The sequence below is a fragment of the Macrosteles quadrilineatus genome, unplaced genomic scaffold, assembly GCF_028750875.1.
Source record: "Macrosteles quadrilineatus isolate MER2022 unplaced genomic scaffold, UCM_ALF_1.0 Scaffold_1__1_contigs__length_201487025, whole genome shotgun sequence".
Lineage (NCBI taxonomy): Eukaryota > Metazoa > Arthropoda > Insecta > Hemiptera > Cicadellidae > Macrosteles > Macrosteles quadrilineatus.
Genome location: NW_026542594.1, coordinates 187,428,607 through 187,440,895, shown reverse-complemented (window position 1 = coordinate 187,440,895; position 12,289 = coordinate 187,428,607). Strand labels below are relative to the sequence as shown.

General features: G+C 37.9%; 1 protein-coding gene across 1 annotated transcript; it reads right to left on the bottom strand.

The window, feature by feature from the left end:
- Positions 1-2,616: 2,616 nt before the first annotated feature.
- Positions 2,617-8,794, bottom strand: LOC128992085 (uncharacterized). Its single transcript, XM_054415494.1, has 2 exons — positions 8,516-8,794; positions 2,617-3,364 (listed from the first exon to the last, which is right to left on the bottom strand). The coding sequence occupies exons 1-2, from the start codon at positions 8,593-8,595 to the stop codon at positions 2,899-2,901; spliced, it is 546 nt and encodes a 181-aa protein (XP_054271469.1). The 5' UTR covers positions 8,596-8,794; the 3' UTR covers positions 2,617-2,898.
- Between the last annotated feature and the right edge of the window lie 3,495 nt (positions 8,795-12,289).

Below are 12,289 nucleotides of genomic sequence, written 5' to 3'. Positions count from 1 at the left end.
TGCCAGCCGTCCTTATTTGATGTAGAACTGTAACCCCTCAACTGACCTCATGTGGCTGATGGCCATATACAGCATTCCATGACCAAAGACTGGTTCTTATAGCACTCCTCCAACAAAACCTAGATACTGTCACTGAAATTTACTGATGGTCATGGCAAACAAAGGTATAATTGCAAACTGAGTTAGTTCAAGAGCTAAAGGAAGGAAAGAATTGATGATTGCAGTTTGTGAGTTTGGTCCTAGGAATCAGCATTTCCCACGATAAGACCATTAACCCGATACTCTCTTTTAACATGCATATTGAGATTCCTGATCAACAAAACAATGAAATTTTTCTTGAGCTTCAACATGTGGTAATAGTTATTTGTGTAACTAGTGGGCAAAGTGGCACTTTGCTGCACACGAGAGCAATGTGCGGCTTGTGCGGAATGATCTCGAGTGCAGCAAAGGCCTTTTGCACTCGTGTTACACATTATATTTTCCCTACAGTCACTATAAAGCATATAAATAATTCGTCTTTCAAACACTATACAACACGTTTTTAGGTTCAGCTGGCAACACAAATAGGTGCCCTAGAGAAAGTAATACCCGGTCCGTATCACTCCGCTATTTTTCCTCGGCAAGAAATGTGCTCCGCGTTTTAAAAAATATAGTTCCGTATGTTTTTGTAATTTGAAGTGGTTTCCGCGCCTAAAAAAAAATGCTTTAAATGGATTTTCTTGTTCATTAAGATCGTAGGAATGTTTTAAACACGTTTAAAAGAAAAGTCCAGAAATACCGAAACTATATAAACACCAAATGACAGGTTAACACATTGCGTGCGGGTCAGTCGCCGGCGACTGATTCCTTATCATTGAGATAAGTGGAATTTTCAAGAGTAAACATGACGACCGCATTGAAAGAGTTAAATTGTAGTTATAATAGTCAATCAGCTGCTCATAGTATTATTATCTTTAAGTGTTGCCAACCTATTTCCAAGCGTAGACGGATTACGTGCATAATAGAACCACGCTGTTTTGTGTTGTTTCGTTGGAATCCTGTTGTGCGGCAAAGTATAAACCGTACGACAAAGTATAAACCGCACGGCAAATCAAATCAAATCTTTATTCATCATTAAATAACATGAGTTACAATAGATTTCGTCAAAAATGTCAAAAACAAAGTATAAATATGCAGCAATTAGCAGCTTTCAGTACTATAAACAGTACAAGGAAGCCAACTTTGTCGGGTGACTGTAGGGAAAATAAATAGGCTACAAAAAATTGTAATGCAGACCAGTTGAAAATATTGTAGGCTAACTGCTTTTAGTGTTGTGGTTTTTATCCTTTTTTCAATAATCCCCCAGGTTCAAGGAAACTTTGCTATACATATTTACCTCAAATATGCTCTTAAAAAAAGATTTTGCAAAGGGCTTCACCGTCTAAATATTAAAATCATTTACCCTATCTTACTCAGTTTATTTTCCACATTTCATTATATACATGTCCCTAATGGGACCCTGCCTAGGTCGGATAACTCAATAGGTCGGTTAAAACGGACAATCCAAAAACATGACAAAATTAAGTGCTATTTAGAATTAATCATTATTTTGAAGTCGTACTTGCAGTATTTATTAAATAAACTACACTTTGTCTATCTTCTTTTTTCATATTGATAGAAAAGTCACAAATAAACATAAAACACGATTAAGTCAAATACTTTCAGTGGAGTAAATTATAGTTATAGGCAAGAGTAAAAAAAATCTTATTTCAATAACTTAAGTACTGTTATATTAATTTATGCTTTCCTAATCTATTGTAATACAGAATTGAAATTTTTTTCAAAATCAAAGATACAAGCAACCATTTTGTTATGAGATAGGATGTTGTTGTTTAGCCTCTCACTGGAAGCAGTCACAAAAACTATCTAGACCTTGGAGTCGTTAACCCCCCTCCCCTGACTTCCCTATAAGTTACTTGTTTGTGTACTCTAGCGATAACATAATAATTCTAGATTAGGCCTAAATTACAAACATTTGGCTGTTTTCAGAAACAAAATTTTTTGGGATGGATTTAAAATAACTTATTCTTAGTCACATCCTGTGGAGATAAGCGTATATGATTCCCATCACCTAGCGTGGGAGCGGAAATGACGAGATCCTAGAAAGAGGCGGTTAAACCGAACTGTTCTGAAAGCAAGGTCGATTAAAAAAATAAAATTTTACAATCGAGGGCGGATAATCTGATTTTTGTTTAATGCAAGGTCGGTCAAGAGCATCATGAGGAGGTCTACTGTATTCAAATTCTTGCTATTTTTACTACCAGTTAGGTCATGTTATACTACGATTCATATTATTTATTTTTGCTAGACCCAACTAATTGTACAATAATCAGGTCTCTAAACTTATAGAAAGCTTGTATTAAATGTGGGGATCTCCTGTAAAGGACAGGTTTCAAGGCCAAAATAAGTTACTGTTTGATTAACATGTCCGTTATTTTCCTTGATTACAGTTGGTTATTAGCTAGATCTAATCACACAACGAGGGATTGCATGAACCTTAGTAAATTATTAGTGAAGACCAATTACAGTATCACTAGATAAACACAAGGCAATAAATGATTAGCACTTAGACCAAACTGGTATTAAAGCACTTGCAGTGCTAAAGAGATTTTTAAGCTTTATTGCGACACTATTTAAAACTTTGTAAAATGGCAATGACAAAGTATTTACTTAGTGCTAAGAAACATGTGATATGAAAGTGCAGCTAGGCTTCACAACAAACAGTGCTTGAACGACTTAGACTAATTGATAAAAATATTTTAAAACTGTTAAAATAGCACTGTCAAATATGTTTCAAACGACTATCCTAAACGACATACATGCAAGTTCACAAACAAGAGTACGAATGGTTACAGAAAACTATACTTTGTTGCTCGTACTGACTTTCTGTTTTTTGTACATATTCATAACTTTTTTGCCAGGCACTAGGCCTTGGGTTAGCCCTGGCCTTTTCTTTTTCTTGGTTTCACTATCCACTGGCTTGTCCACTTTTTCACTTTTGGTAGAAGCATCTCCGCCTGCTGAACATTCGGCTTGCTCCAAGTTTTCTCCGGTTGCTTCGCTATAAAGGTCCGAGTCGTGAGCAAACTTACAGTTATGACCAAATCGGCATCTACCTTTACGATACATCCAACATATTTGTTTACCGTTAATCTGCGTAATATCTTCTTTGGCAGGAATCATTTTTACATGTTTTTCTAAGATGGCACTTTTGGCGATTTCCTCTTCAGCAAAAGGATTTTTAAATACTGAGTTGGTGATTTTGGCGCCATCTTCGCCAAATTTTGGTAACGGAAGTTTTTCAGCCTCAGTGGACGGTTTCACCCTGTAAAAAAGTGTTTTGAATTGTTTAATGGAGTACAAAATTTGACAATAGGCCTAGATGGAAAATTTCAATTTAATTAACTTTAAATTAAATGCCTCCGACCTAAATAACTCACTAAGCCTACCTATTCACTTTAAAGTGAATACCTACTTTATACAGGGTGCGGCAGTAGGCACCAAGTAGTTTCACTCATGTAGGACTTCGGCAATGAACGCTGCAGGTGGACACTGCTGGTCTTGTTCTAATTGGCTAGGTTAACTCGTACTACCGGTATTTCCGTAACTATTATGGTTAGGAGTGGACAAAATTTATGTTTTGCTGTGTCTGCATATTTAAAAAAACTACAAGGCAGTTATTGAGAGGGAAACAGCTTTTCAATAGCGGGGTTTTTATCCCTCCTTGCAACACAAACAGGACACAATCGTGGGCTTAAAGATTGGGAAAAAGTGGAGCACTCTTAATACAGAAAAACAGACTATTCAGGATTTTCTTAAGTAAGAAAATGGATGCTGTGTTTACACATAGTTGTTGCACAAAATATAAACCGCAGGGTAGGTTTCTAGCCTGTGAAATTTGTGTGATATGTAGTTTCTACTTGTTCTAATATTAAATCCAACATTTGTTATACATATAAAGGCCTGCCTTGATATTTAAAGGATTTTGTTTTTATTTGAAGGAATTTTAGTTCATGAGATGATGAGCTAGGGTCATAAATTTTTGAAGGTTAATCAGGAAGTCCCATTATTGGTTAAGGTCCGTCAGAGGCATCTTAGTAAAGAATTAACGAGGACCACTTTTAAGGTATAGCTCCAAACCCTTAAAATGTTTGCAGATATGCCAGGGGTTTACATGTCACATTGAAGCTTGATGATTCGTTTAACACAACACATTACAAGTTTTCAGACCCCTACCAGATTATGGCCGTATATTTTTTTATGATTAGATAGGCTGTGGTGTATAAAATCATAGCATACCAAATTTGCTAGCCTAGGCCTATTTTAAAATGCTATTTTATAAACTGCTGTCTATTAGGCATTTAGGCCCAAAGTGATATGGCAAGTTGAAACAGTGTGGTGATATTCCAAGTACTGTACAAAATGTCAGCTGACATTCTTAATGTTTTAGTCAGATTTGTTTATTTATTCTGTTTAATTCTTGTATTCAGTTTTGCTTAATAAAACCTAAGTTTTATTCTCTAAAGGTTTATTACAATTTATTAAGCAAATATTATCATAATTAGTCTGAGAATCAGTATCTATAGGCTTCCTATAAACCATTCTATTCAATCACTTAATACTAGAGAAAGAAATGGATAAACTGTTAAGACCAGAAAGATTTGAATGTCTACCTGATACAACCAAAGCAGCATTTGAATTCAAACATTGGTTGAGGACTTTTGAAAATTTTGTATCCTCTGTTGATAAAGTAAGTGACGAAGAAAAGTTAAAACTACTCATAAATTACATTAGTCACAACGTATATGAATTTATTTCAGAAGCAAAGACCTATGAAGATGCTGTGAAGGTTTTACAGACCCTCTATGTGAAACCTCAAAATGAAGTTTATTCAAGGCATATATTAGCTATTTCCAAGCAACAACCTGGGGAGTCTGTAGATCAATTCTTACAAAAACTGAAACTTTTGAGTAAAGATTGTAATTTTCGTAATGTTAATGCAGAAGAAAGTAAAAACGATTACATTAGAGACTCATTCATCACTGGGCTATTATCTCCTCAATTACGTCAAAGACTACTAGAGAACAATACTCTGAAATTAGAGGATGCCGTTGCTCAAGCAAGAGCACTAGAATCAGCTCAGAAACACTCAGAAATCTACCAACAAACTCATCAAAATCAATTCTTGAACAGTACTTTAAATCAAGAGATGAATCAAGAAGAATGTTATAAGGAATCATCACTGGCTGCCTCAGGGACAATAAAATGCTTCTTCTGTGGGAAAGCCAAACATCCTCGAAATGTCTGTCCAGCCAGGGATGCTGATTGTCGAAACTGTGGGATAAAAGGTCATTTCTCAATTGTTTGTCGTCGTAAAAAATCAGGTAAATCTTCTAATCTTTCAGCCATGGAGAAAAGTCATGAGTCGGGACTGCTGGCTGCCGCTCCTCGATGTTTATCAAAGTCTGTAGTTACAGTTAAGATTAACAATGTTGTCGCTGATGCTCTAATAGATACTGGTAGCTCTGAAACATTCATAAATAAAACATTCGTTGACAAAACAAAGTTTTTAGTTGTTCCTGGAGGAGGCCAGATTTCTATGGCATCTGTAGACTTACAATCCCGTATCTGTGGGCACTGCTTCGTTGATATTGAGCTTTTAGGGCATCAACATATAAAAACTAAGGTTTCAGTTTTGCCTAATCTCTGTGCAGACATGATAATTGGGCATGATATTCTCTCTAAGTATACAAATCTATGCATATCATTTGGCGGTTCTAAGCCAGCACTAACTTTGGGCCCTTGCAGTTTGCCTACAGCTATTGTTGAACCTCCTGAACTATTTGCTAATCTTTCACCAGATTGTCACCCAATAAAAATAAAATCTCGAAGGTTCTCCCTTGATGAAACAAGATTTATAGAAAATGAAATAGGTAAATTGTTGTCTGAAGGAATAATTGAAGAGAGCAATTCTCCTTGGAGGGCTCAAGTCCTGGTTACCAAAAATGAGAATCACAAAAGACGGTTAGTCATTGATTACTCTCAAACTATTAACCGTTTCACTAACCTTGATGCTTATCCTTTACCAAATATTGAAGATCTTGTTTCAAAAATTTCTAAGTATGAGGTATTTAGTACAGTTGACCTCCGAAGCGCTTACCATCAAATCCCTATTTGTGAAAATGAGAAAAAATACACTGGCTTCGAAGCAGGTGGAAAACTATATCATTTCAACAGAATACCTTTTGGAGTTACCAATGGAGTTGCTTGTTTCCAGCGTGTAATTAATGGTATAATCAGTAAAGAAAAGTTAGAAGGGGTTTTTGCTTATCTAGATGATTTGACGGTTTGTGGTAAAGATCAAGAAGATCATGATAGAAATCTTGCAAATTTCTTGGCAGCAGCCAACAAGTACGGGCTGACTCTGAATCAAGACAAATGTTCATACTCCCAAAGATCAATCAGACTTCTGGGATACCTAATTGAAAATAACACTATTAAACCGGATCCTGAAAGACTTGAACCCCTTCTGAACTTACCTGTTCCTAGTAATTTTGATTTATTAAGGCGTGCAGTTGGAATGCTAGCTCACTATTCAAGATGGATCCCTCAATTTTCTGAAAAAGTACACAGATTAGTTAAATGCAAAACATTCCCAATTCCTCCAGAAGTTGTTTCTGACTATGAAAAACTGAAACAAGAGATAGCTCAGTCTGCTATTAATACTATTGATGAATCTATCCCATTCGTAGTAGAAACTGATGCATCACAGAATGCACTTGCAGCGACTCTTAGTCAAATGGGTCGTCCAGTTGCTTTTTTTTCACGATCGTTATCAGACAGTGAAAAGAGACACTCGATAATAGAAAAGGAAGCAGCAGCTATTGTCGAGGCAGTCAGGAAATGGAGACATTTCTTAGTTGGACGGCATTTCAAGATTGTGACAGATCAAAGGTCGGTGTCATTTATTTTTGATCAAAAACACAGTAGCAAAATAAAGAATGAGAAACTTCAACGATGGAGGCTAGAACTGTCTTGTTTTAGTTTTGACACTGTCTACAGGCCTGGTATTCAAAATACAGTCGCTGATGCCTTCACTCGACTCTGCAGTTCGATGCCAAATCAAAGTTTAATTGACTTACATAAGTCACTATGTCATCCAGGCGTTACTCGAATGGTGCACTGGGTCCGAACCCACAATCTTCCTTACTCAGTCGAAGATGTGCGAAAAATGACTGCAGGCTGTCCACTATGTGCAGAGATCAAACCAAAATTCCTGAAAACTTCTAGTGGACATCTCATCAAAGCTATGGCCCCATTTGAGAGGCTTAATATGGATTTTAAAGGGCCAATCCCTTCAGTAACAAATAACACCTATATTCTAACTATAGTTGACGAATATTCACGTTATCCTTTTGCACTCCCCTGTCCTGATATGAGCTCAAGAACTATTATCAAACAACTTCACAAAGTCTTCAGTATTTTTGGTACACCATCATATATACACACAGACCAGGGTAGCGGTTTTATGTCGGTAGAACTAAAATCATTTTTACATAATTTGGGAATAGCTACAAGTCGTGCAAGTCCATATAACCCACGTGGAAATGGGCAAGTTGAACGATTCAACGGAGTAATATGGAATACTGTCCAGCTAGCATTGAAATCGAGAGGGATGAAAATAACTCAGTGGGAAAGTGTTTTAGATGAAGCCCTTCATTGCATCAGATCCCTCTTATGCACAGCTACGAATTGCACACCGCACGAAAGAATGTTTAAACATCAAAGAAGATCTAGCAATGGAGAAACTATCCCTACTTGGCTGACTATTCCAGGAAAAGTTCTTATGAAGAAGCACATAAGAGGCAGTAAGTTTGACCCACTGGTCGAAGAGGTTGAAGTAATTGAGACAAACCCAAAATATTCTTTAGTCCGCAATAAAGAAGGAAGAGAATCAATTGTGTCCTTAAGATATTTAGCACCAAGAGGAAATGTAATGCAAAATCCAACAAATCTTACTTATGAAAACGAAGACGGTGATGAACAGTTGGAACAGAACACTACCTCGTCTCTGGAACAGAACACTACTTCGTCACAACCGCTCCTTCAAAACTATACAGATTTATGTTTACCACCAGCAACGTCAGATGGTGTTCCTGAAAATGATGAACATCAAACCAGCAGCGCTCCTTGCAATCAACCTCATCCACCACGTCGGTCAACCAGACCAAAGGTGTTACCTAAGAAATTCGATGTGTATAAAATTTACTAGAGCGGAAGAATGTGGTGATATTCCAAGTACTGTACAAAATGTCAGCTGACATTCTTAATGTTTTAGTCAGATTTGTTTATTTATTCTGTTTAATTCTTGTATTCAGTTTTGCTTAATAAAACCTAAGTTTTATTCTCTAAAGGTTTATTACAAACAGTCAAAGTTTAAACTCTACAAAATGCTTAGGCCTAACTATTTACTTACCTGTCTTTTTTATCTCCCTGAATTTCATCACTTGAGTCTGATTCAGAAGAATTGCCATAGTCAGCTACCAAAGAAGACATAATATGTTGGCCCTAATTATAGGCTACTATAATAAGATTGTCAAAAATATCTTTAACTTTCAATAAACAATTATTTAAGGAGGTGGTAATGAAGGATTATGCCACATTTTTTAGTTTAAAACCTAAAATGGATTCTTTACAATTTGTTAATTTTCAGCAATAACCTCAACCTCGGTAGCAGGGTTTCTAATCCACTTCAGTAATTTTCCCCACCACTTTACCTAAAAATACCCACTATTACCCACTCAGCTTGAATAAGAGTAATATGTGGTGTAATGACGTAAAATATATAATTGAAATATATATCAAACTATTTTACCCAAAATAAATGGACATGATGTATTTTTGTAAAAAAAAAAAATTTAACCCAATTAAATATTTTTTTATCTAGCTTGTCTGATATGTGGTTTGAGTAAATTATGATTCACTTTCCATAGAACTTTACATAACTATAAGTAAAACCATTGACTATATATACCTACAGACGTATATTTAGTCAATGATACAACTTAAGGGTTTAGTTGCAGAGTTAATTTTGTTACAAGTCAATGTTAGCAACGTTGTGTTAGGCAAATAAAATGAAACCATGGACTATTTAACATCAAATAAACTAAAAAGATGGCACCGCACTTAAAGTTATTTAACTAAAAAATAAACTTTTTTTAGGCTGATGGTAAACACGAATGCGTTACGTTGGTAATTTAATAACATTGTCTATTGAAAATATAAATTATATAGGCCTAGAACTTATGGTAAGCTTAGGCCTACTTGAACTTATACTTGAAGGTAAAATTGAAAACAATAGTTGGCAATGTTTGGTTAATTTTATCAATGTTTTACATATTTAGGTAGTTTTTAGCAGCTTGAATTCGAATCCCATATTGGCTGCACTGTACTGGAACGAGTGAACTTTAATCGAAGATCAGTGAATCAGAATATGACGTCACTGGTATCGAATGGATACGATACTAATGGTATCGATACTTTAGTTCCGATACTAATGGTATCGATACTTTAGTTCCGATACTGAGCCGGTATCGTTACTTTTTTGCGATACTGTATCGATACCAAATATCGGAAAGACAGTGGTATCGCAACAAGGAATTATCGAAGAAGTGGAAGAAGAAAAAAGGCTTTGCTGAAGGCAAAAAAAGTTGCCAATGTTTTTAAGGTTTGATTCTAAACATGAAGCCTGCTAAAGCAGAAACTTCCCAATGCACTAAAAACGAAAAATACCATGAAGCGAGCATGAAATACCCTATTTTACCCACTAAAATAGAATACCCGCAAAAATACCCACCATAGCTTAAAATACCCACAAAGTGGGTAATTACCCACCAATTCGAAACCCTGCTCGGTAGCAAAACACAAATAAATATGACAAATGACAAGTCAAAACATATGATTGTTCATGATCGTTTCGCTTCGTTATGTTCTGCTTTTAGATTGGAGGCAGTCAATTAGCTATGTTCAGGTTATGCCTCTAGAGCATTTTAGCGTTGAATAATATACCAGCCGTTAAAATACATGTATTTATATTGATTTGATTGTACAATACACGCACACGCACTCACGCAGTGCCGGATTTAGGGTACTTGCGGCCATAATTACTTGAGCGGCCCTACCCCTGTGGTGGAAATTCCTTGTGATCGCGGAAGTAATCGTGAATATCTCCTATGCACAAGGTAGCATCATAATCGACACCTGTGATCGTGATCGTTCGACCTGTGGACATCTCTCCTAAATCAAGTCAAAGCCATCATAGGTATCCGTGACCCCCGCGGGCTGCAACAAAGGGACATCATCCTCGACACTCGCGACCACGGCGTAATCGTGATCATATCCCGTGAGCTGTGACCTTGAGGACATCATCACCGTCACCCGCGACCGCAGTAAAATCGTGAACATCTTCCGCGAAGCAGCAATCATGGGGACATCAACAACGACACTTGCGATCATGACAAAGTCGTGTTAAAAACATCTCCCGTGGACTGCGATCATGAGGACATCGTAATTGTCACCCGCGGCCGTGCCGAAATCGTGAACATCCCCTCGGGAAGCCTTCACGGGGACATTCTCATTGAAACCCCCAGCCGTGGCGAAATCAATCTCCCGTGGGCCACAATCACGGTGACATAATCATCAACACTCGCGATCGCAGCGTAATCGTGAACATCGATCGCGGGCCGCAATCACGGGGACATCATCATCTACACTCGTGACAGCGGCTAATTCTTGAACGTCTCCCGCGGGCTGCGATCATGAGGACACATCACCGTCACCCCCGGCCGTGGCTAAATCGCGAACGTCTCCCACGGGTCGCATTCCCGGTGACATCATCACCGGCACCCGCGGCCGCGGCAAATCGTGAACATCTCCCGCGGGCCGCAATCACGGTGACATCATCACCGGCACCCGCGGCCGCGGCAAAATCGTGAACATCCCCCGCGGGCCGCAATCACGGTGACATCATCATCGACACTCGTGACAGTGGCTAATTCTTGAACGTCTCCCGCGGGCCGCAATCACGGTGACATCATCACTGACAAATCACGACAGTGGCTAATTCTTGAAGGTCTCCCGCGGGCTGCGATCATGAGGACACATCACTGTCACCCGCTGCCGCGGCAAAATCGTGAACATCTCCCCTGGTCTGCGGCTGACATCATTATGGTCACCTGTGATCGTGGCAAACTGGTGGATTAAAATAAATTATTTTTTATCTACAAAAATGTTTTTTTATCAATCCTCTGCAATACACGGATTTTGGCTGGTAAACTCTCGTGAACAAATTATGACAAAGAAATGGGATAACCTTGGAGAACCCACAGTGAAGTGAGGTACAGAGGAAACATTCAACGTACACTTGGTGTCAATCAAGAACACAAGTGGTGTCTAGCACTAAGTGCTGGTATCGGGTGTCTAGGGAAAAGTCCAATATACTACTACCCCTCTTGTCCAAATGTACTAGTACTACATACAACGCTCACACTGGAGAAAGGCCTGTGCTTCGTGCAATAGAAATATTCGCACAGTGCTCGCCGCTCGGGCTCTTCATTGCTCGTCACGAGTATATTTCCCCTTCCCGCACAACGCACAACATATAGCTCAAAACGCACGGTACGGTAGTCTTATAAGCGAGGTTTCCTTATTTGTAACCCACTTCTCTGTAGAGAACCTTCATTTCACATGTAGCTGCGAAATTATAGTATTTTTGTAATATACTCTAGTTAAATTAAATAAATAGGTAGGGCCTAAAGCGAATGATTTACTAAATTATATAATTTTATTTTTTCGAGCAATTAATATGCTATAGATATATTGCAAAGGCAATTTGTTGCGATTAAGGAAAAGCTAGTCTTTCAGACCACGTGACCGTACCCCCACCGCGTTTCCCGCAATAACATCAAACATCACGATTATCATGAATCTCGTTCACAGTCAGTTCACTAGTTCAGTCAGTTGTTTGGAGAGTTGTTCAGTTCAGTTGATCAGTTCTCTTTCTCCTCTTGTCTAGCTGGGAGCACTGAGCTAAAATTATAACTGGAGGTAGCACTGCCATGGCAGAAGTCTGTCATAAGCGTGTCGCTGATTTTGTTAGGTTGGTATAGCAGCAGGTTTTTTCATCCAATAACATGGCTTCTATAATTAGGTTTGCATAGCAGTGAGTTTTTTCATCCAATAACATGGCTTC

What these genes read in the sequence shown, in the direction of transcription:
- LOC128992085 (XM_054415494.1), bottom strand. Translation starts at nt 8,595, where the DNA reads ATGTCTTCTTTGGTAGCTGACTATGGCAATTCTTCTGAATCAGACTCA. An exon ending in CAGGGAGATAAAAAAGACAG is followed by an intron (nt 3,365 to 8,515) that starts GTAAGTAAATAG and finishes ACTTTTTTACAG; the next exon opens with GGTGAAACCGTCCACTGAGG.